The 23,975-nt window shown below is 39.8% G+C and overlaps 1 protein-coding gene across 1 annotated transcript in view; it reads left to right on the plus strand.

Annotated features, from left to right (window-relative positions):
- The window catches only part of CUNH1orf87 (chromosome unknown C1orf87 homolog), a 71,084-nt gene that overhangs the window by 45,809 nt on the left and 1,300 nt on the right, over positions 1-23,975 (plus strand). The window contains 5 exon segments of the mRNA XM_037044119.1: positions 8,898-8,961; positions 14,500-14,580; positions 17,829-17,889; positions 17,892-17,992; positions 17,994-18,036. Of these exon segments, the coding sequence (XP_036900014.1) occupies positions 8,898-8,961; positions 14,500-14,580; positions 17,829-17,889; positions 17,892-17,992; positions 17,994-18,036 (350 nt within the window).

Genomic DNA, 23,975 nt, shown 5'->3' on the forward strand with positions numbered 1-23,975 from the left:
AACGAGCTAGAGTATGTGGCCTACCACACAGTGGTAAGAACAATACAGAAAAACAAAGAAGGCTAAAGGTTATAGAAAACATCAAGTGATAAACAAATGATGATAGCATGTTGTGTTTAGTCAAAGAATTTCTGCCAGACTGGCTTTAGGCTTGGAAGCTTCCCTTCTCTGAAACCTTGTGGTGTGGTTGGGTGAGGGTGGACAGATGCGGTTAAACAGCGAAAGCAGAGAAGTGGACTAACAGCCAAGTAGAAAACCAGGAAGATAAAACTGGAAGGTTCCAAAAGGCAACAATATAAAAGAAGAATATACAAGTATCAAAGATCACATTATACCAGGTATTATAATACAGTTGATTAAAAGTCTGTGTTCAGAAGCAAAATTCTAAGAATTAGAGATATCAGAATAAGAGTGAGTGGGGAACAAACTAGGTTAGGCTACTTATATCAATATTTTCACTTTCCCCTTGTTTAATGTTCATATCAGAGAAGCACAATGATTTCTCTATTCACCTGTCTTTGACCTTTGAATGTTCAAGGACATTAAAACCATGAAACCACAGAAGAATTGCATGTTTAAGTGATAAATCTGTTTCATCCTTAAACAGACATTGGCTACAGCTTCTTCTGGTGAATGAAATCCATTCCGTTAAGGGCTTTGTATGCAAACCTATATCCTTAAGAGATTAAAGACGTAATTTAGACACACATTTCAGGAGCTGAATGCACGAATCATTATTTTAGTACATATTGTCCATTAATCTGCTGTTCAATTGGGAACCCACTTGGAATGTGGTTGCTTGCTAATTAGCATGATTCTAGTGCTGAGCTGCTTCCTGATTAAACGTCCTTTAGAATCAATAAAACACCAGGAGGGATTATGGTGATGCTGGATTAGCCCTGTCTAACCAATAAAATGAATCGTGTTCTCTTCTTAAACTGTGACATTGTGAGAGCTGATGAGAAGAGCAATGCCGTGAACGCTGTTGCAAAGTTGTCGCTTTTTTGTGTGCGTGCTTTTTTGGTAACACTGAGATTTTGTGTTTTGCAATTTGCCTACCAATTAGCAGAGACATTACTGAATGACTGCCAGGGTAAGGCGATTTTGAGAAAGACTTGATTACGATTTCAAATCTCTACTCTGAATCACCCTTATGTAAAATGAGTTCAGGTTGTGTTGGATGGAAATTATTATCCCTGTTCTTGGCCAGGAACATGTAAGTCAGAATTAGCATTTTATGTTTCTGTGTGACTTTGCAATAAATGGTAATTAAGGAGGGCAGAGAGAGAACAGGAGGCAGACTAATATTCTAAAATTGTATTGGCAAAATTAAATGCTTCAAGCCCAGTTTAAAACACAAGCACACAAGCCAAATTGTGTTGGGCTAGGGGATAAATAATGAAGCTGCTATGGAAGCTTCGTAAATAGAGTGGAGCAATTGACACAGCCGTGAGTAGGACTTACCATACACATCTGGCCCATTATTGAGACTGCAATTAGGTTGAAAAGGACTGGTTTGATAATCCCAGGACCAACCAGAGGATTTTAGGAGATAAAGGAAACATGAGGTGTCTGATTCAGCAATTACTTTTTAATGAGAATAGGAAAATTGTTAGGCAGCGAGCTATTAGAGATGTGGTTTGGATCTACCCATTGATTCAGTCTTGGAAACTGGACCTGGCTTTTAAGAGTTTATTAATTCCAGTCTTCTCTTCCAGAAGGCTGTAATTCATATGAGGTGAAGATAATAATAGTAATAACAACAATAATGAAGTTATTGTTATTATTAATAGCCAACATTTATATAGTGCTTACTATATTCCAGGCAACATTCTAAGTACTTTAAAAAATTGACGCTTTTAATCTTTGCAAATGCCCCATGAGGTAGGTACTGTTGTTTTTCAGATGAGGTAGAGAGGGGCTGAAATCTATATGCAACTGATAAATTAATTCGTCAGTAGGCTAAATCAAATGCAGGCTGTCTAGCTTCAGGGTCTTGGCTCTTAATACAGCATCCTGACTCTCCTACAAGTCCTGTCAAACTCACAGTTTATAGCACAGTGGCTAAGGACAGGGTCTTAGGCAAACTGCCTGAGGTCCAAGGCCAGGTCCACCTTTGGGCTTGATACTGAACACAGTTCTAGAATGAGGAGCTGAGCATCTCCTGCCCTGCCCTCTAGGACCCAGGAGAGGCGTGGGATACAGATACAACCACAGGGAGGCTTTTAAGTGCCAGGAGCAGATTGGATCCAAAGCAGGGCTTGCAGGGAACTTCTCACTGATTTGAAACGGCCACCAGCCCTTCAGCCCCCATGCAAAAAGGCAGCAGGAACTCTGGAATCACATAGGCCAGAAATGCACTGGCTTTGGGAACATGGGCAAGTAAATACTTTCTCTTAACCTTTATTTTTCATCTGCCAAATGGAAAAAGTATCCTTTTGTCTGAATTTGAGTTCATTGCCTGCATATTAGGGAAGGGCTCTGCTCGTTAGAAATAACTGCAAGAGGAGAAGAATACAACTTAGGCTACACAACCGCTAAGGCAAAAGCGAAGGGAGACAGTGCAGTTAAATGAGCACCCCAGCAGGTGAATTAAGTAAAACCACCAAATAACCCCTGAACAGAGGGTGTAAAGCATTGATGCAAGGCACCTGATGTGTTCCAGGCATGGGTCTAGGTGCTTTACATGGGTTATCTCTTTTCAAACTCCCCAGTCCCATGAGTTACGTTTTTCATACCCACTTCACAGAAGAGTAAACTGAAGTTCAGAAATCTTAAATTATTCCAAAAGTGGGGCATCTTTGACTCTTTGTTCCTATAATGGGCTGAAATATATCCCCACCCCTGATTCGCCTGTGGACGTCACTACCCTAAGGGCCTCAGACTACGAGCACTTTTGCAGATAAGGCCTTTAAAGAGGTTATTACATTAAAATGAGTTCATTAGGGTAGGCGCTAATTCAATCTGACTGGTATCCTTCTAAGAAGAAGAAATTTGATCCTCTAGAGAAAAGACCATGTGAAGACACAGCAAGATTCCTGCCATCTACAAGCCTTCAGAAGAAGCCAACACCCTTGATTTTGACACCAAGGTGCTGACACCTTGATCTTGAACTTTTAGCCTCCAGGACTATGAGAAAATAAGTTTCTTTTGTTTAATCCCCCTCTCTGTAGTATTTTGTTATGGCAGCCTGAGCAAACTGTGCAGCCTCTAAAGGCTAACAGTCTTCTCCCCAGGCTCCTACCTTTCTGCCTCCTCCTTCCAGCAGACTTCTTACCCTCTCAGCTGGAGTGGATTACAGGTTCCCAAAGGAATGGGCAGAACAATTAAGCTCTTCAAATCATGGGCGTTAACCTTTGAGCAATCGGAACAGCCCTTCTCTTCAGCACTGTTCTACGTGTGTCGGCTGAACTCGGTGGCACTTGTAGGAACTAACGGGAGAGTTGGGGAACAGTATGTCAGAGAGAAAAGGAGCAGTATGACCAAGGCAAGAAAGCAAGCAAAAGCATAGTGAGTCTGGAGAACTAGACTGTTGTTATGACCGGAGCATACATTTCACGGGGAAAGAAAAGTAAAGGGCTCGAGAGGTAAGCACCAGCACACCTTTGATTTAAGCCTATACAAGGCTCAGAGCAACATGCCACTTACAATTAATTTCACCAAGATGACAAGGGCATTTCTATGAAATAGCTCACATTTTGTGCGTTTGATGTATTTAGGCTTTTGTTTTGTTTCAATATATAAGACATTTTGTATAAAATGTCATCTGCTTCACAATCCCTGATTAAAGGTCCCATGAACAAATAAAGAGAAAAATAAATACAACAGTAGCAAAAACGAATAGTGCCATAATCTAGAAGGAATCTCTAACACCTATAAATAAATGGAATCTGGTGTTGGTGAGTTGGTTCCCCAAGCTTCACTCTGCCTCCCTAAAGGAAGTGCATTAGAGAATATTTTGAGCCTTCACCAGGGCCTTTCCTTTGATTCGGAGGCCCCAAGTCTTAACCAACCAGAGAGCAACAGACGCTGCTGTCCTGAGCTGCGTGAGTTTTGTTCCCGCCCCCTACGTCCCCAACCCAAGGATATACAAACACACGCTTACCTGCTACCAACGAAAGGTCACTGCCACCAATTTAAGGCCAACAGGAGTTCCAAATTTCGGGTTCGTAATAGGAAAAATTTATTCAGGTAAACTGTTTACAAACCAGAGAGGCGCAGCCTCCAGAGGAAATCGAAAGTGATCCAGAGGAGGGTAGAGGGAAGACCCACTTACATAGTTTCCAACCCCCTCTCTGATTGGTCAGGATCACACATTCTGGTCGGTATTGGGATCCGCGGGAGAAATCTCCGGTAACTGTGTCAGCTGAGGAATGCATCGATTGTGACATACTACACCAATTTAATGTCTGATGTTCAGCAGGTGGCGTGAGAAGATCCTGCCTCTGAGGTAGTCCAACGGAGGGACCCCAGGCATCCAGGCGCTGGTTGCAGTTGCCACCCACCCTTTAAATGCAGGATTAAACGTGCCGTGGGTAGGCCCAGGGAAACCTGCACAGCTCATCTGTTGTGTTGTGCTGAGTGGGAATAGTTCCTCATCTGACCCTGAATAAAGAGAAAGACCAACATGTAAGGCCTAATTTTAAAAAAAAATATACTGCAAACACAGACTCATGATTCTGCAAACTCCAAGTAACACCACATTTTTGAAAATGGTTGACTCTAGAAACTAGAAAACATTGAGAAAACCGCTTGTGTTCTCTATAAGATATAAGCCATGTCCTCTATTAAAATGAATTGGAAAATAATGAGCATAATCAGATGAAAAGGCTATAAAATGGTATTTAAAAAGCACAAAAACTAAATGAAAGAAATTAGAAAAACCTTGGGGAAATTTAAACACTTTCAAGCAAACAAAAATTTCTACAGCAGAATTAAGAGGTAACAAGGACTGTAACAATGTGTGGTGGTGGATGTTAACTAGAGTTATTTTGTCATTTCACAATATATTCATATATCAAATCATTTTATTGTACACCGGAAACTAATACAATATTATGCAAATTATATCTCAATAAAAATATGAAACAATCAAGGAAATCTGAACACTGCTAGATGTTTGAGGAATGACGGCATTTATGTTAAATATTTACATCATCAAACCTTGTCTGTAACGGGCCAGATGGTAAATATTTTCGGCTTGGTGGGTCTCTAGTCTGTTGCAACCACTCAGTTATGTCACTGTGGCCTGTAGGCAGTCTGAAACAGCACAAAAATAATGGCTATGGCTCTGTTCCAATAAAATACTCTTTAACAAAGACACAGGTGACCAGGATTCAATTTTAAAAAAGGAAAACAACACAAAATATATCTAAAACATAATATCAATTTTGAGAGGTTCCCACAAAACCTAAAGAACAAAAAAAAAAACTTTAATAGTGGATATAGAAGAACAAGACTGGAAATTGAATGCCCAAAGCCTTGGTTTGTAGAATAAGAAAATACTGGATTGGCCAGAAAGTCTGTATGATTTGTTCTACAAAATAAGACACATTTTTCATTTTCACCACTAACTTTATTGATTTGTATATTTTGAGTATGTCAGCTATCTTCCACTATTGGCTTCTGGTGAGTGGAGTCCAGGGGTGCTGCTAAACATCTTCCAATGCATAAGAGAGCCATAATGGTACAGAATTATTTACCGAAATGTCAACAGTACCAAGAAACTTTGCAAACCACTTTTGACACATTCAATCAGTCACAGCACCTTCTCCATACACTGCACAAATCTTTTTGTGTTTCAGTTGCATTTTTACCTTTCTTGAAACAATAAAGCATAATATGGCAAAAATGTTGAGTATCTTCTTCTACCTTCAATATTAAAATGACTGCACAAAAATTCACCAATTTTAATAAGTTCTTTTTTTAAACACACACTGATATGACAGCTGTCACAATACAATCTAACAAAAATTGTTCCAAATGAAATTAAAGACAACTAAACACTACTAGAGCCTTCGTAGGGAAAAAAACTAAATGAATTTTCTGGCCAACCCAATAGAAAAATTGGACAAGAAGTAAAAACAAACTTACAAGTGAAAAATGTTTTCAAAGATGGGGAAAAAATTCTCTTGGTGCACATTAAAAGGATTCACTATTCTCCAAATTAAATTAAGAAAAAATGTATCCCTGTCAATCCTGACAAAACTTTTGTATTACAAAGACAAAGAAAAGTATTTAAGGCTCCAGACCAAAACCAAAATAAAACTAAACCAAAGCAATAAAAGGCAAAGTTTTATTAAAAATGAACAAAAATAAGACTGACTTCGAACATCTGCAATAATGAATGTCAGAAGACAGTGGACCTGTGTTCATGGAATTTCATGGGGAAAGAAATGTAACTGAAGCCAAGTTATATTACGTGCATGTGTAAGGCCATATAGTACACAGGTCAAGGGCAAAGGATTTGGAGTCAGGCCTCCAGGGTTTGAATTCTGGCTGCTCCATTGATCCATGCCCTTGGACTAGCTACTTACATGTCTCATACAGTGGTTGTTTAAATTAAGTGAGAAATGCACATAGAGTACTCAGAATGCTCACTGAAGGCCATTTTAAGTTACTAAATTAAATTAAAGTTAGAATTTGAACTTAGATCTGTCTGCATCTAGGATCAGGCTCACGCACTGTGTCCTCCAGTCCTGATTTCTTTGACTTGATATTGGAAGTTTGGCACTTGCTCCTGTGATTAGTATTATAGTGCCTATTGTGGCAACCAGAGCCGCTTCTCACACTTCAGTTGTCAATGTCTTTTTTTGAAGGTCTCAAAGTCAAATAAAGAATATGGAAGGTTTGACTTTGGGTGGTGGGCACAGTGCAATATACAGATGATATACCATAAAAGTGTACACTTGAAACCTATATAATTTTATTAACCAATATCACCCCAATCAATTTGACTTAAAAAGAATATGGAAGAAAGAAAATGCTTTATTGGAAGGATCTCAAGATTTGCATTGTCCATATCAGTCCTATACACCATTTAAATCAGACAACATCTAAATTCAATACTTAGAAAATAATTCTCTCAGTCTACTAATGATGCATAATCAAGAAAAGGCAAGAGAGTTTCCAGTGCCATTTCATCCAGAGACCTTTTCTCACACTCGATAACTCCTACCCATTCTGAAAAATAAATGTTATGCAAACGTGAGAATATCAGTGGATCTGGGTCTTTGTTGTCACACTGTTGTTTTTCAGAAGGTCAGAAGATGCTCTAGGCATAAGCCTGGTCTTCCCGAGGGCCTAGAAACAAACCGCAGCAAGTATAGAAGACAGGGGCTACTTCTATTGCAGTTCATGTCCAGATCTGAGCTAGTATCACATCCTTGGGAGTGCTATTTCACCTTCTTCCCTGCCTATAGACTTCAGCAGCTGATACAGTCATCAGCTTATCTGGCTGGCAGTTCGACATATCTATGCCTTATCTTTTCATGTGACCAAAAATAAATGAGGCTCTGGGGACCATATTTTGGTACTGACCTAAGAACTTTGCTGATTTGTGATATCATGTACAGGAAAAGTCTTATGCAATATAAGCAAAGTAAACTAGTTGTATATCTAATGAATTATTTTTATTTAAGGAGAATAAAGCCACATGATGCTAGAACTCTTCTAGAAAACCTAAGGCATATATCTCACAACTTGGTCTTTATTTTTGCTTAACTTCTGGTGGGCAAGTAGAAGATAAAAATTCTTTCAGTAGCAATTCATTTGCTAGCAACAGAAACTGCCTTTTGCTAACATAAGCAAAACAAACATTTTGAAAGGATGTGGAGTAGCATACAACATTAGGGAAAAATAAAACTTCGGGATGTACCAAACCAAAAATTATGAGACACAGAGGCAGAGACAGAGAGTGGGAGAGAAGGAGGAAAAGAGGTAAGGGAACAGAGAAAGTGACATGGTAATTAGACAAAGTAGGTGACAATATCATCTAGGGAAGGGTATGGGACTCTGACTGTGGTCCATTACCCCACAGAAGATCATATTTATATATAAATAAAGGAAGGATGAACACTGGGCAAGAAAATATAAGTAATTTTTTTTTGCTACCGAAGCATTCCTAAAGTATCTGTGAGCTTTAACTGACTCCCTCACTGCCACGTGCAGATGTATTGCTGAGTGCAATTTCTGCTTGGGGAACTTCACTAAATATTGTCCGTTTGTACTCAGCATTTGTTTCTACTCCCTTCTATGTTCTTTCTTGTGTTGCAATACTTCCCAATCTTGGGAAGGCTAAAAAGAGCATTTCCAAAACTCCCTTGACACCAACACTCTGGAATTGATTTAAGTTCCATCAGAGAGATGCAATTGCATGAGATTTGAAAGATAGAAGGGAGTGGGAAGAGGGACAAAAGTATTTTAGGTATTTATTTATTTGTTTGTTTGCTTGCTTGTCCATTTATTTTTTTATTTTCCTGCAGTAGTAGGAACCCCAGACCCTGGCAGGCCTCAGTGTTTCCAGTGTTTCCAAATGCACTTTGTATTGCCTTGTCACCAAATTCATGGTCAAGGGCAACTGAGAAATGAGCCAGAATTTCCCACAGACCCCTGGTTTCTAGACTGTATCTGCCGAGGCCTGACCCTGAGGCTCACAGCAGACATCAATCTTCACTCTACTGGCCCTTGAAGTCATTTTGTGGTCATCTAATTCCTTATGTTAAAGCTCTTTCTCGTAGAGATACTTTAAAAAGCTTCTGTTTCCTGCATTGCACCCTCAATGATACAGGTATCAAAAAGCTCCTTCAAAACCATCAATATAAACTTTGGGCTTTATTGCACATCCTTCCAGAAAAATGATATCAATCACCAATATTTTGTCTCTTTTGCTTGCACAGGTGGCAGAATTTTGTTGAGTTGTTGAGCAAAGCTTCCTCAGATCTATCCTCTGATTTGCTACAGGTGAGTTCAGTAATCTTGTTCCTTGAGGGACCTCCTGTCACCCAGAGCTATTGTTGACGCGAGGGCTCAGCCTAGCTGGTTGCTTGTTGGTTTGATCTTATTGCTACCAAAAATGTAAATGACTCACCGGTGCAGAAAAAAATCAGTGAGAATTACCTTAATGACTATATTTTAGGCCAGTTGGATCATAAAATGCATAACTCTCCAGCTTTTATTACATCACGAAGTGTTCTCTAGTTGATAGTGCTTTATGGTGAATGCAGCACACTTACAGAAGTGGGTATTATTTATTGGAACTTTAGCCACCCAGTCCCTTAGCTTGAGGAGTCCCACAGTTGTGTACCTATCCAACTGATAGCTCAGAAAAAAATCTCTCTAAGATTTATATATGTATGTTTGTTGAAGCATTTCCTAATGTTTTGATGAATGGAAGCAATACAAAGATCCTTTAGGGACCATTTACTCAAATTACAGTCTATCCAATTGATAAAGCTACGCAGCTGTAATAGCATGGCTGGCCTGATACAGGAAGATCTCTGGGACATACTATGAAGTGAAATTATAAGGATGATATGGGCGAAATATTTAGCAATTGGCATATTTTAAATATGACAGATGAAAGAATATGCACTGATATTAATCTGCTGTTGCAATTTCTCTATTTACTATATCTATCAACTGTTTACTGATTACCTTTGAATCAACACACAAGGTATTGAGAGTTTGGGGATGGGAGAGCACATCAGTTTTTATTCCAGCAGGAAAACAGAAACCTTACTAGGTGTGTCAAACAGAGGGACTTCACAGCAGGAAACTGGGGCGTTGGCTATAGGAATATCGGCATGCTGACAGCAGAAAGAGGATGGTGAGTATATTCATTTCCACAGGGCTGCTGAAATAAATTACAACCTGGGTGGCTTAAAATAATAATAGCAATTTATTCTCTCATCATTCCAGAAGTCTGAAATCAATCACATTAGCAGGAACATTCTCCCTCTTTGCCCTCTCCGGGTTTGGGTGGCCCCAGGCACTCCTTGTCTTGTGTCTGCAGAACTCCAAACTTTACCTCTGTCTTCACACGGCCTTCCTCCCTCTGTTTCTAAATTCTCTCTTTTTCTGATAATGACACCACTCTTTATTAGATTTAAGACTCACCCTTGTCTTCAACTATTTGAGGCCAAGCATGAATCTGAAACATTCCTGTGAGACCACAGCACTGGAGTGGGGAAGGTGCGGTCCACACCAAGCAAAATACAGTTGCAATCACTATAAAAGGGTAATGAAGGGAATAAATACCAGAGAAGGAATGAATACTGGGAAGCCAAAAAATACTGGGAAGCCAAAAAACCAACTCCAGACACATGCATGGCCCATGAGGCCCTTTAGTTCTGTGAATACCTAACCCATTTCTTTTTCTTTTTCATCCTGGGTCAGCTAGATTCCCTTCTCAGCTATTGCTTGCACGCATTAAACACATCGTCTTCAAGATCTTTGCCCCTGCTATAGCTTTTGTCTAGACTGCTCTTTCCCCATTTTCATGACTTTCTCTCTTATTTCTTCATTCATGGCTATATTTATATGTCACTTCAGAGAGGACTTTGGCGAGTTCCCTATTCAAAATAGCAACTGCCACTACTTTCTATGCCCATAATTTGTTTTAGTTGTCCTTATAGTATTATCACTACTTGACATTATTTTATGTGTCCATGTGTTTGCTCCCACCACCAGAATGCACACTCTGTGAGAAGATTATGTCTTAGTCATTGTTGCATCAGAGTGCCTAGAGCAGCATCTAGTATGCAGTAGGCACTATTGGGATTCCAGGCAGATCCCTACCTCCATCGTCATCAGCAGGTAACTGAAACTTTCATTGCCTCCATTTCCTTATCTGTCAAATGCAGGGGGTTTCTACCTCACAGGATTATTCTTTAAATAAGTAAGAAAATATGAGGAAAGTGTGCAGGATATACAGATATTTGACATATGAGGTCTGTCCAGGAAAAGTCCAGCCATTGTTAATTTAATGGGAATGTTATGCACAGCATCAATGTAACCTGGCAGCCAAGGAGAATGGACTGGAATATATATGCATAAACAATGACAACTTCACTGTACTAGTCAGTGCGGGCAGTAGACACTGTTGAGTGAGTATGTGTACTGTGTGGCCATCGCATTCAAAGTGACTGAGTGAGTAGAGCAACGCATCTGCATCAAATTTTGCATTAAGCTTGAACATTCCTGTGTGGAAACTATTCAGATGACTCAGAAGGCCACATCTATGGGCAACTGGTGACTGGCAGCTTCATCACACAACGAACCTGTTCATGCATCACATCTTGTGCAAAGTTTTTCATGAAACATCAAATGGTGACTCAGCGCCCCCACAGCCCAGATTTCAGGCCTTCAACTGCTGGCTTTTCACAAAACTAAAATCACCTTTGAAAGAGAAGAGATTTCAGACCATCAATGAGATTCAGGAAAATATAACAGGGTAGCTGATGGCAATTAGAAGAACTGTGTGAGGTCCCAAGGTACCTGCTTTGAAGGGGACTGAGACGTCACTGTCCTATGTACAATGTTTCTTATATCTTGTATCTTCTTCAGTAAATTTCCCCATTTTTCATAGTGCATGGCTGGATACCTTCTAAATAGACCTCGTATATTAGTTTTTTTACTCACAAAAACTTCACTCAGTTGGTCCAATAAGGCCAGAAGCTGTTATTTACATCAGTTGTTATCTACTCTGGCTTAACTTTAGACTTACCTAGGGAATTCTTTAGAAGTCCTGAGCTAGGTTCTCACCCTAGAAATTCTGATATAATGGTCTCATGTGATGCCTAGGCACTGGTAATTTTTAAAGCTCCCCAGGTATGAGCATATTAGCAGACATCACTGAAAGGCACTGATTTTAAGTCATTACTGAGGGGTTGAGGGGGGAGGGGCAGGTGGCGGGCAGGAGCCCTGGCCTTATTACTACCAGAATCCGCTGGAAGCCCTATAAGAACCTGGCCCTTCCAACACCTGGAAATCTCTAGGAGCCGGCTTGGCTTCTTTCCTCCAGTACAAACCTTCAACTGGCAGACTAGACAGATGGTTATTATTTATCCTTCCTGCTGTGTTAGGAAGAAAAAAAATAGCTCTGTCTTGGGGTTTATCAAACAATTTTTACATGTGCAAATCATTACCTTTTTATAGGCGGGCTAGGTATTAGGAGAAAGACAGGGAACCTGAAAAGAGACCAGGAAGACTAGCCTGTGTTTTTTCTTAATAGTACTTCTAAAAGTGCAGACAGAAAAGAGAAATGAGAGTAGGACAAAGTCTAGGTTCTAGATTTCATACTAAAAGGAATAATGCATATGAACAGTGCCCAGAAAAATTCTTGGCTCATTGTAGTTACTGTTAAGTCCTCTTCTCTGGGGAAACTAAATTTGCTTAAGGTCATAAAGTTATAATAACACAACAACAAATAATAAATCCCACATCAAGCATCTTCCCTGTGATTTTTTAAAATCCCCACCTAACTGCGAATTGCTGGTATTATTTTTTTTACAAATGACAAAACTAAAATCTGCAAGCTTACGAAGGAAAGAAACAGGATTAGCTCTGGTGTCTGACACCCAACTTCATCTTTCTGCCTGTATGCTGTACTCTGTTTCTAGAATCTCTTTAACTCTCCCACTCTGGGATTCAGAGTCATTTGAACGGTTTTTTCACTTACAGGAAACAGAAAGCTTTCTTTCACATTCTGGGTGATATAAGCAGGGGCCATTGCTACCAGGTGGTGATGGGTCCCCGTGACAACTTAAATTTTCTGCAAATTAAATTAGATCCACCTAGGTGGGACCGCCCTACCTGGTTGCCATCATGATCCTCGTTAAGCATCTATTAAGTTCTACTTTGTATAGCATTTGGGTTAGGTGTGTGAGAAGAAAGAAATACAGAGAAAAGTCCTTCTCTTCTAGGGCCTGCAAAGAAATGGGAGAAACAGAACTATGCATTTTATTTTCCAAACTTCAAATGAAGGAACATGGTTATTCATCTAGTCAACAAGTATGCATTGGGTCCTTATTCTCATGCTGAGTGCTGGGGCCTCAGAGAAGATTACAAAATCACATTGTTTTCTCCACCAAGAACCTGAGGCAGAAGATTCATAATGATTCACAGGGGCAATATTAAAAGTCTAACAAAAGGCATTTTGATCTGATAGGTGAATTTATTTATATATACATCATTACATAGGTAATGATATTAGTTAACATTCATTGAGCACTTGCTATGCTACAGGTATTTGCTTCACATTTTCTAATTCATTTAATCCTCACAATAACCTAGAGATGGCATTTATACCCATTTTACAGAAGAGGAAACTGATACACAAAGAGGACAAGTAACCTGCCCAAGGTCATACACTCAATAGAGAAAGGAGTTAAGACTCAAACCCAAGGCACCTGGCTTCAGAGCCTCTACCCTCCACCACTACAGTACACTGCTGCCCTCCACATTTTGATTAAAATATATTGACTGAACCATTTTCATTGAAAATAGCGAAACCAACACATAAGCGATACGTATTTCTTAATGGCACATTTGAATCATGCATTGAATATCGAAGCTGAAGTGCCCAGAAATCTGTGCCATGTGGTCATCGCACAGATTTGCAAGATCAATGAGTTTCCAGCCTAACAGAAGATACTGAGTGAGGAATGAGTGATGCCCACAATGTGCTTTAGAGAATTTCAGCAGAAGGTCTTCATGGTTTTTTTCCTGAATCCTAAAGAAATTTCTTCTATCCATGAAAGCAGCCAAGTGAGCAAGTTGCACCTGGACAGTAAAATCCCTGGGTTAAGGATGTTCTTCAAACCTCCTCCTGCACAGGACCTCTGACCATGGAAAGGAGCAAGGAAGGGAGAAGGAGAGAGTTTTACCTGACACTTCAGGCACACACTTATGTGGAGAGAAGGGCAAAGTGCCTGCTTCTCTGTTAAGAGACAGGACCACTGGAAGAGGTCCCGTTCCTCTCCCTAGACTGTAAAAGCCCTCCTGATTCAGGGTGGTACTACAGGCTGTTGCCTGTGCTTACCCAGAACTCTGTGCTCCATGTGCACCGCCACTATCACCTTTACTGAGAAACTCCTACTCATCCTTCGGGTTCCCAGTTTAAGTATCACTTCCTCCAAGAAGCCTTCTTTGATCCTCTACCATTCCCACACATACTCTAAACTAAGTTTAAATATCTTCACATTTTGCTTTGCTGTGTCTATGATCCTTTGTAATTAAATGACAATTTTGAGTAATTATTTAGCATCTGCATCCCCTTTGAGAGCTCCATCATGACAGGAATCAGATCTTTCTCATCCACTAGTGTATCCCCACCACCTAACACAGTGCCAATCATACAGCACCACCACTGGTATTATTCTTTTTGCATAGGCTCTGCAAACAGCAGAGTCTCAGCACCTTCTTTGCCTGGAGGTTTGTGTATAGGTATTAAAATGAAGAGGCCAAACTAAATCCTTCCAGTTTTTCTTTCTTGTCTAGGAAAAAAAGGGGAAGGAAACCTCAGCCACTTCAGTGCAGGCTGAAGTTCCAGCTATGTCTCAAGGCAAAACTGAACTTATGGTATGCACCTGGGTATGCAGAGCTGGGGCAGGGCTTCGCTGATCCTTCACCTTCTGTTCTCTGATGCTGGGTGGGGCCCTGGTGGGGCCCTGGTGGGGCCCTCCACTCTGGGTTTTTCTATTTCCACCAAGGCCTTGAGGTCAGACTGTCTTTGACTTTGAGACTCTTCGCCCGCAGAGAAGGGAAGTGAAAGAATCAGACTGTAGACTGGTCCCTGTCCTAGCTGGTACGCATGCAGAGACCCTCATCACCACTTGTTGACAGGCTTGCTTGCCATCTGCCCAAGAAATTGGACTTGTAGCATGTGTATGTGTCCTTCCAAAGCATGTGACCAATCCACCAATGGCCATCAAAGTAAAGGGTGGTTAGGAGACCTGTATAAAATTGTCAGTCCAGCTTCCAGACACTAGGGGTGACCTTTTCACCACACATCACACTTTAAAATATAATGGGTTCTTTCTCTGCTTAAAAAAATCTGGCAAGCAGTTAAAATCTGTTTTAATATTCCCAGCACTTAGCCAGGAGAAGATGCAGACAGAATTGAAAACCAGCCTGAGTTTTTCTGTTGTTGTTGTTTTTTAAATGCCCAGATTAGAACATAATTCATCTGAAAATGACGGGAGGGCTCTTCATGCACTTCACACTTTGAAATATTTTAGAAAAATAGTATCCATTTTGGCAAGCCGCTTGCCATGCACGAAACAACAGCAAATGCTTTTCTCCTAGAGTGTTAAGTCTGTTGTGATTAAGAATATAAAAAATATACTTTGCTCTTTTATTTTGCCTCTTGTTGGAGGATTTTGCTGCATCTCTGCAATAATTGATTCTCCTCACATTCATGTATACACAGCATTCATTGTCTCACTTTCCAGAGAGGGAAATTGGAGCAGAGGTTTGGTAAAGAAATTTTCCTATTGCTCCAGAGAAAATCATTCATTCATTCACTCATTCATTCAGCAAATTTATCTTGAGAACCAACTGCGTATTCATCACTAACCAGGCCTTGAAGACACATAAATGACTATGTCACAGGCCCAGTCTTCAGATCTCTGATAGAGCAGAGATGTGAACAACTTCAACAACTATTACAGTAACCCATGGTAAGTGCTGTGTTGGAGAAAGGCGCTGCAAAGCACCCAGCCTGGGGCTGTCAGAGGAGGCTTCCCACAAGAAGGGAAATAGGACTGGGGTCTTGAAGGGTGAGTAGGAGGAGCCCAACAATCAATGCATGCATAGCAAGAGGGAATAGCACATACACAGCATAAAACAGCCTCATTTTTTTCTGGTTGTATGTGACTGGAGAAAAAGGTGTATACGTAGGACTACAGGAAGATAAACAGGAACAAGAACTTGAATGTCTTAAGTGCCAAATGAGAAATTTGGGCTTCATTTGGATACAATGGGACCAACGCAATATAAAATGTGTGAGTGAGAGAGTGAGTGAAACTTAATACAGGTCCACACAAATCTCCCCTCTCCCTGTCTCTAGCGGTCAAACAAAAGATTGAACTATCTGAAGAGATATAAAATTATTTAAAATCAGTTTCTCAGATCCAAGGATCTCTTTGAATTTTCTAAATATCCACTGCACTGTATGTGAATAGGCATCTACCTGGGTAGATGATCTAAAGCTGCCTTTGGATTTCTAAAGCAGTCAAAGCTGTAAGACTCACTACTCAATTTCTTTTATGAAACTTTCAGCTTTTCTCGCCATTGATTTTATCTAAGTGGAATTTGTATATATTAATCTCTTAAAATGTACTGGTTGCTGGTCATCCATATGGGTACAATTTCACATGGCATTCCATTATTTCAAATGAAACAATTCTTCACATCCCTAACAGCAGCTAGAGTCACATTTGCGAACAAACTCAAAACTTGGTTTCTTACTGCAATTGCTGTTCTTTTGACCTATGGGTTTCCATTTCTTATAGGTGCAAAGTTTGAGACAAAGGTACAAATGTTTAAAAAATCAGGTATTTGAAACTTGGGGAAGCACAGATGGTATACAAAAGTTAGAGGCAGAATTCTATGGTGAATTAGTTAAGATTATTTGCGTTTCAATTAAGAGAACCAACTCAGCCAACATAACTTACTGGAAGGACAGAGAAGCACATTGTGCTACCTAAAGACAGAAATATAACAATGAACAGAAAATCAGGTACCCAAACATCGTCATAACTTCCTATATCTTTTCTCTCTTCGTCATCAGCTTCAGATTTCTATTCTGGCTCTTTCTTTCTCTCTTTCTTTCTTTTTATTTCTCAGCAGACCATCTTCTTCTCATTTCTGGTACATAGTGGAAAACCTGCTAGAGTACCTGCCTCTCACACAGAATGATCTTTGTCCATCTCTCTGTCTTTACCTTGCACCAACACTTCCAAAATCCCTGACCCATCTTGCATTAGATGTCTAGGCTTATACTAAGTGTTTAGATACCTGCTGGTTCTCTCTACAACAATGTGGACAGCAGCAATTCCTGGAAAGGTGGGGTTGGGTAGATCAAACCATAGATGCCCTCTGTCTCTACATGGTAGATGACAGAATGTCTTATATGGCCCTACTGGGACTTATCCATTTATTCTTTACAAAATCTCTATTTTGTACTGAAAATGGGGTTATGATACCAAAATGAGCCAGACATAGCCTCTACACCCCGTCCTAGTCTTGTGTCTACCATTCACAGTATGACCTTAGTAAGTCTCTAGTGCTCTCTGAGCCTCGGCTTTCTTCGTTCAATGAATAAGACAGGTAGAACTAGAGGTGCTTTAAGGTCTGTTATAACAAGCCAATTGCCTAAGGTACTATCACTATTGTTTCAATCACTCTTTGTCAAGAAACTCACATTTATGATTCGTGATCCAGAGATTTTTCCACCAAGAAGTTATAAGCATTTCCTGAAGCCTAAGCCTTGTGGACACCACTAATACAAAACAGAGTAGAACATCATGAAAATCCTCAGCCAATTACAAAAACTTTGCTTTGTGTAAATCGAAAATGCAAACAATAAAATCATGATTTCATCCTTCTCCCTTAAAAAAAACACTCAACATAGTAGTTTACATCCAAAAAGACTTGGCAGATACGGTCCTATGGCACTGAGGACTTAAAATTCGCCCCCCTAGCTTTACAAAGCTAGACCTTGCAATAAATCTTCCTAGTTGTGTGGCCTCATCTTTGGCCAGAAAACTGGAGGACCTCTGGGTGGTGAATGTGTTGCCAGTGAGATGCTTGTGTTGTTTTGGTAGAAATCTCCAGAAGAGGAGCTGTAGCCAGAAAACCTTCCCGCTGAGACTTCAGCCCCCAAGACCTGCTGGGCTCTCTGATGATTAGGCAAGTTTCACAGCCTTTTGTGAGTCCAACAATGAACAATAAGTCTGCAGAATGTGAGACGTGGATTGACAGGTTCAGGAAAGCTAGAAAATGTCCTCTACCTGTGTGACCTGAGTAATACAGGTGAAGTGTGCGAAGTTTGCAGCTGATATACATTTCTCTGCATGGTCTAGTCTAAAAGGACACATTTTCTTTTACTTCTTCACAAATACAGTTTGTATATAAACCACATGCCCAGCACTGTGCTAAATACAATCAAGAAATACGATGATGAATCAGATATTGGTGAACCCCTCACCAGGTGGCTCACAGTTTCTTTGTGTCTGTGAATCTTCCTCCATTCTACTACCTGAGTCTAACTACAACTCCATCTTATTCCCCTAGTTGAAATACTTCGACATGCCTGCCAACAGGCTGAACTCCAGACTTCTTAGGAAGGCGAAATCTGGAACCTGTCTGCCTGCTGTGTCTCTTCTCTCCAACTGGTCTTTCAGAATATCTTACCCAGTCATAGTGAATAACCTGCTTTTCTCAGACTCGCCTTGCTTTCTCCTGGGGCTTGCCTTTTCTAACCTTACACCCTCCATTGAACTGTCTGCCTTTCTTTATCTACCCCACTCCTGACAATTCTCTGTCTTGTCCACCTGGCTAATTAGTGCCTAAACATCGTATATATTGGAACTCAGCTCTGTTCCGCTGAGACTCATCTGATTTCCCCAGACGGATCTAAGCAAACCTTTACCTGGCCTCTCAGAGTTCTCTAACTTCCACTGTCATGTTTGATATATTGTATTTTTTTAAACTATGGGCTTAGTCCCACCTCACCAGTAGACTACATTCTTTTTTTATCCCCAGCACCTCATACAATTCTATTTAACATATTTTTGAGTCAACAAAGGAATGAATGAATGTATATAAATAACTAAATCCAAGATGGAAGGTGGTAAATTCCAACAGAGTTTGCTAGGTGGGCGTTCAGAGAAAGGAGAATTCCTTCCTAGTGAGATGACCAGGGAACAGATCATAACATGAAATGGATCATTAAAGATAAAATGCAATTTGTATACAAAGGAATGAAACAGAAGACCATTTCTGGCAAACGTGCAGGTTGGCCAAGCAAGGTCTTATATGTACAACTCAATGCAAAAAGTTTGGATTGGGTAGGCTATAGGGGCTATTAAGAAGAACACTAATTGAATGTCAACTATAATTTAAAAATAAAAATAAATAATGTAAGAATACAATAATAGAAAACATTTAAAGAAGAATATTAAATGATTAAAGTAGAGACATGTGATGGGACCATATCTAGGAAGCTCTTAGATGTTGGACCAGAGAATTGGGACTTAATTCAAAGACAGTGAATAGCACTAAAGGTTTCTAAGCAGGGAATATATGATAAAGTTGTATTTCAGAAAGATCCTTGATGGCTGTGAGTGAATAAAGGAAAAAATGAAAGCAGAAAAAGGAGAAAGGAAGCCATTGCAATGTTCAAGTGAGGGAGAATGAATTCCAGAACTCAGAGACTTCAGGAATAGGAAGGAGGGTGCATACATAGAAGCACATGGACTGAAACCAGTGTAATCACATACTGTAGTTCACGAAGGGTTAGTGTATTATATGTGGAATCTAAAAAGGTTGAATTCAAAGACATGGAAAACAGAATTGTGGTTGCTAAAGGAAATGGGGAGATGTTGGTCACAGGGTATGAACTTTCAGTTATGAGATGAATAAGTTCCAAGGAGCTAATGTATGGTGCTCCTTGGAAGGAGCAGTATGGTGACTAGTTAACAATACTTCATTGTGTACTTGAAAATTAGTATGAGAGTAGAGCGTTAATGCTCACACTGTAACAGGAACAAGAACAACAAAATGGTAATTATGTGAAGTAGAGGATGTGTTAACTAACCTTATTGTGGTAAATATTGGGAACCACTCTGCCTGGTTTCGGGAGCTGTAACTGCCCCCCATGGCTAAGACTGAGTGAGCGACCTCCAGAATGTGAGCCACTAAGGAGACAAAGCTTGTCTCTGGTAGCAAACACTGCTTCTGCTTCATCCCCCTGCCCCCAATGCATGGTGGATAGTCCATGATGCGCAAGACTCCTAAGAGGAGGGGCAACCTAAGCCAGACATGATCACTTGGGAGGCCATCATGGAAGGACTTGGGGGGCTCCAACAAAGAGGGAGTGATGGACCTTCAGCCCCCTCCCAGCTATTCCGACATAGCCTGAGTCCCCATGTTCTCTGGAAGAAGGGCTTCCTGGCTCTAATCCACTTAAGCCTAAAAACCTATGATGGGAAAGGTGATACAGCTCTTTGCCAGCTAGAGCAGTATCTGGGGTGATCAGGCCTAAGAAAGAATATGTAAAATCCTGTGAAACCTGCTTTGTTTAGAATGTTCTCATTTAAATGATAAGGGCCCAAGCAAGAAGTTTGTTCCTCAAAGTTTTATGACTCTTTAGCTATCTGACCTTGACTGAGAATAAGCCCTCATAGTTCTTTGAATGCTATCTATTGTTTGATCCTTACCTGTATTCTTGTGCAAATGAACCCAATAAAAGCCCCTTGAGCAGGAGGCTCTTGACCCTTCCCCTTTGAGGGATTGGCCACCTTTCCTGCAAGCAGATCACGTCTTAGTAGTTTCACTTTCATCCGTGGTGGATGGGGGGACTTTATGGACAAAGTTGCCCTCACGGGTAAACATTTAGCAATATGTACACCTATCAAATTATCACATTGTACACCTTAAACTCATATACTGTTGTATTTAAATAAAACTAGAAGTAATTAATTTGTTAAGAGAGTTTGTGTACATGCTAGTACTCTCTGGAAGTAATTATATAATAATAGCAACGCTTCTCATTTTTTCTGTGTGTTTTTCTTTTTGCTTTGCCTTTTCTAAACAAATTAAATATAGATCACATGAAGTATAACTACCCTAAGATACTTGAAGACTTTTAATAATTATACCAAAGAGAGGCAAAAATAAAAAATTCAAATATAAATGTGTTTAGCTGAATTAGAAAATTATTTATTAAACATCTCTTATGAGCTAAGCACTGTGCTAGAGGCTGGACCAGGAGGAGAATGAGAGAGAATGAGGGTATGATTTTTGGCGTCAAAGAGCCTTTAGATAAGAAGTAAGACACTGAAACTAGCAATAGTTCAATACCAGGCTTTTTAATAAAGACAGCATGTAGTAAAGTGTTACAGTTAAAGACACAAATAAAAGTTAAAGAGTCCAAAGGAAAGAGGGAGCAGTGAAAGGAAGTTCACTGTCTAATGTGAACTGGGGTACTCAGAGAGGGCTCCACGCAAAAGAGAGCTTGCAATTAGCCTGAGGAAAGGTAGACTTCAGGTGGCTGTGGAGGGCATTCCAAGTTTGAAACCACCTTCTGCAAAGACTAGAAGGTGGGAATCAGCCTGAGCTGGATAAAAGTAAACAGGATAGAGCTGGAAGTTTATGTTGGATTGGATAGTTCAGTTGAAGTTGAGACCCTATTATGAATCATGGAGACCTAAGTAGGGCTTCCTTCTGTACTCAGCCTTCACTAAAAGTTCAACCAGAGGAGAATCAATGAAAGTTGAGATAGATAATTTAGGGATGATATTGGAGAAAAGGAGATTAAAAGGTTATTGAAATAATCATGAGTCTAGATATTCCTACCAGGACTGGGAGAGTGGTGATGAGGTTACAAACAAAAAAATGAAACAAAATTTTTAAAAACCTGAGTAGAAATAAAAGACATTTTTAAAACAACAAATGCTGATTTACGATGATGGATGATGGATTATAAACTTAGTTGCTAAGAGACTCCCCAAAGACCGAGACCTTTCTCATACTTCTGAACTGTTCTAAAGAAAAAGGGACTTTTGTTGACTTTGGAGGCAGATTCCAGCAGATCTGTAATGCCTTTCTCATGGCCTCTTCACTATTTATGCCTGTTTTCTCTGTTTCTATGAAATTCATTAGTTCCTCAACAGCCAAGGAATGTGTCAGCTGGGTCTGAGAACATTTGTTACTATCTTTAATGAGGAAAAAGGATTAACTGAAGTCATTTTGTTGGTTTATTAACCACAGTATTTAGCAGACCACCACAGCCCTATTCTAGACACTGGGCAGGTGATACCTACTTTGCCCACTGATGAATCATTGCTCTTTATTATGTGCAAGGAAATATGTAGGCCATAGTGTTCTTTATCCAGGATGGAAGCAGACTATCCATCATCAAATTAGTGTTTCTGGGAACCCACTTTGTGTCTGTTCTCTAATGGGGATGCTGAAGAAAGTATCCTTGTGGAGAAGGAATAAAGAATGACTGAATAACTGGTCATGTGAGCTAAAGAAAAGGGTGGTTAAGATAAATATTTGGATATGAGGCAGGTTTGGAGTTTTCCCAGTGAACTAAAGGCTAGGGGAAAAAAAGGTATTGTAGAGTTCAAGGTGGTAGAACGCAATGAGAGCCCTCAAGGACATTCTCTCTTGAGCCCAGACTTCACATGTGCTGCATCACTAACTCCTCACATCAGCCACATGCTGAAGGGATTAGTGTCCTTATTTACCAAAGAGAAAGCCAAGTTCAAAGTGGGAGGTTGAGCCCTAATTCAAACCCAGATCTATGAGACTTCCTACTACACCAAACTTCCATGACATACCAGAAAGAGCATGAGGTTTCACTTGTTGCTTTGTTTTTACCAAAAAATCTAGATTCAAGTCCAGATGTTACCAATTTCTGAGTCCTGAAAGCCAGTCACTTCTATTCTGTGAGCCTGTTTCCTCATCTATAAAAGGGGACCGGTTATAATAAAACATGCCTCCCAGATTTGAGAAAGGATCAAATGAGATTTGAAAACTATAAAATAAAGATTTTTGTGAGCTATGAAATAAGTGGATGTTAAAAAGCTTCTTCTTACTTGTGCACTTTCACTCGTGATTCTGGTGGGAGAAAGGTGAGTTTTCCATCACTAAGGTGGGTCATACGGTTATTTTATGCAGCTACCCTGGGAAACCTCTAATGATAGCAAATTAGACAGATACAAATTCCAGTTAATGGACTTTTGTTGACAGTAAGGATCCCCTACCAACCGTAATGCTTAAAAGATAGTAGAAAATCCCACACACACACACCAGCAGTGATTCCTAAGTGTTTTTTAACATTATTTTTAATTTTTAATTAAAATATTATCAAATAAATTATATATTTTAAAAATAATTTCTCCTTATTAAAATATATCTTTATATATTTTAAATCATGTTGATAATATCATCAACATGATGATATTATCTATCATCAACATGATAGATAATAATAGATAGATTATCTATCTATTATTATAGATAATAATAATAATTAATTATTATTATTATCTATAATAACACCTGCATTAATGAGGGCTTTCTAGTCCAGGACATTCTGCTAAGCATTTACTATTTTATTGATTTTTTATACAATTTCCTTTCCCAGTTTAAAGTCAAAGACAACAGAGGCTCAAAAAGTTAAAGTAACTTTCCCAGGCAGACACTTGGGGCAAAAGCAGGGTGTGGGAAAGGGTCTGGACAGCAGCCACCCGATCCAGAGATCTGAGAGATACAACTGACCCTCCTCAAAGAGAGATTTCTGCAGAGAAAAGGAGCAACATTCTAATAGAAGAGATGGGCAGTGCACAAATCTAACTAGAATAGAAACAAACAAACGGGGGGAGGATAGGGTTGGAAATAGAATGGGACTGGACAGGACAGACGTGAAAGGAATAAATGCATTAGGACCACCAGTCTGTAGCCCACTGCTGAGAACACCTATCAGAGGAAAAAGTTCAGAGGGGAACATCTTACTCAACAATCCTTGCACATTCGAATATGAACAGTACTCGGTAACTGACATGGAGATGACAGGTATTTACTAGACCTAACTCTCATAAGCAGGCAGTGGCTTTCAATAAATGACCAGGGGACTGCCTCTGGATTCGTTGAGAATGAATTTTACAATCATTATTATAATCTGTGTAAGTACAGGAAAGTAGTAAATGCAGGGGGTGTGTCTTTCATCCATATAAAAGATA

The sequence above is a fragment of the Sturnira hondurensis genome, unplaced genomic scaffold, assembly GCF_014824575.4.
Source record: "Sturnira hondurensis isolate 20B ecotype Veracruz unplaced genomic scaffold, ASM1482457v3 Scaffold0000648, whole genome shotgun sequence".
In the NCBI taxonomy this organism is placed as follows: domain Eukaryota; kingdom Metazoa; phylum Chordata; class Mammalia; order Chiroptera; family Phyllostomidae; genus Sturnira; species Sturnira hondurensis.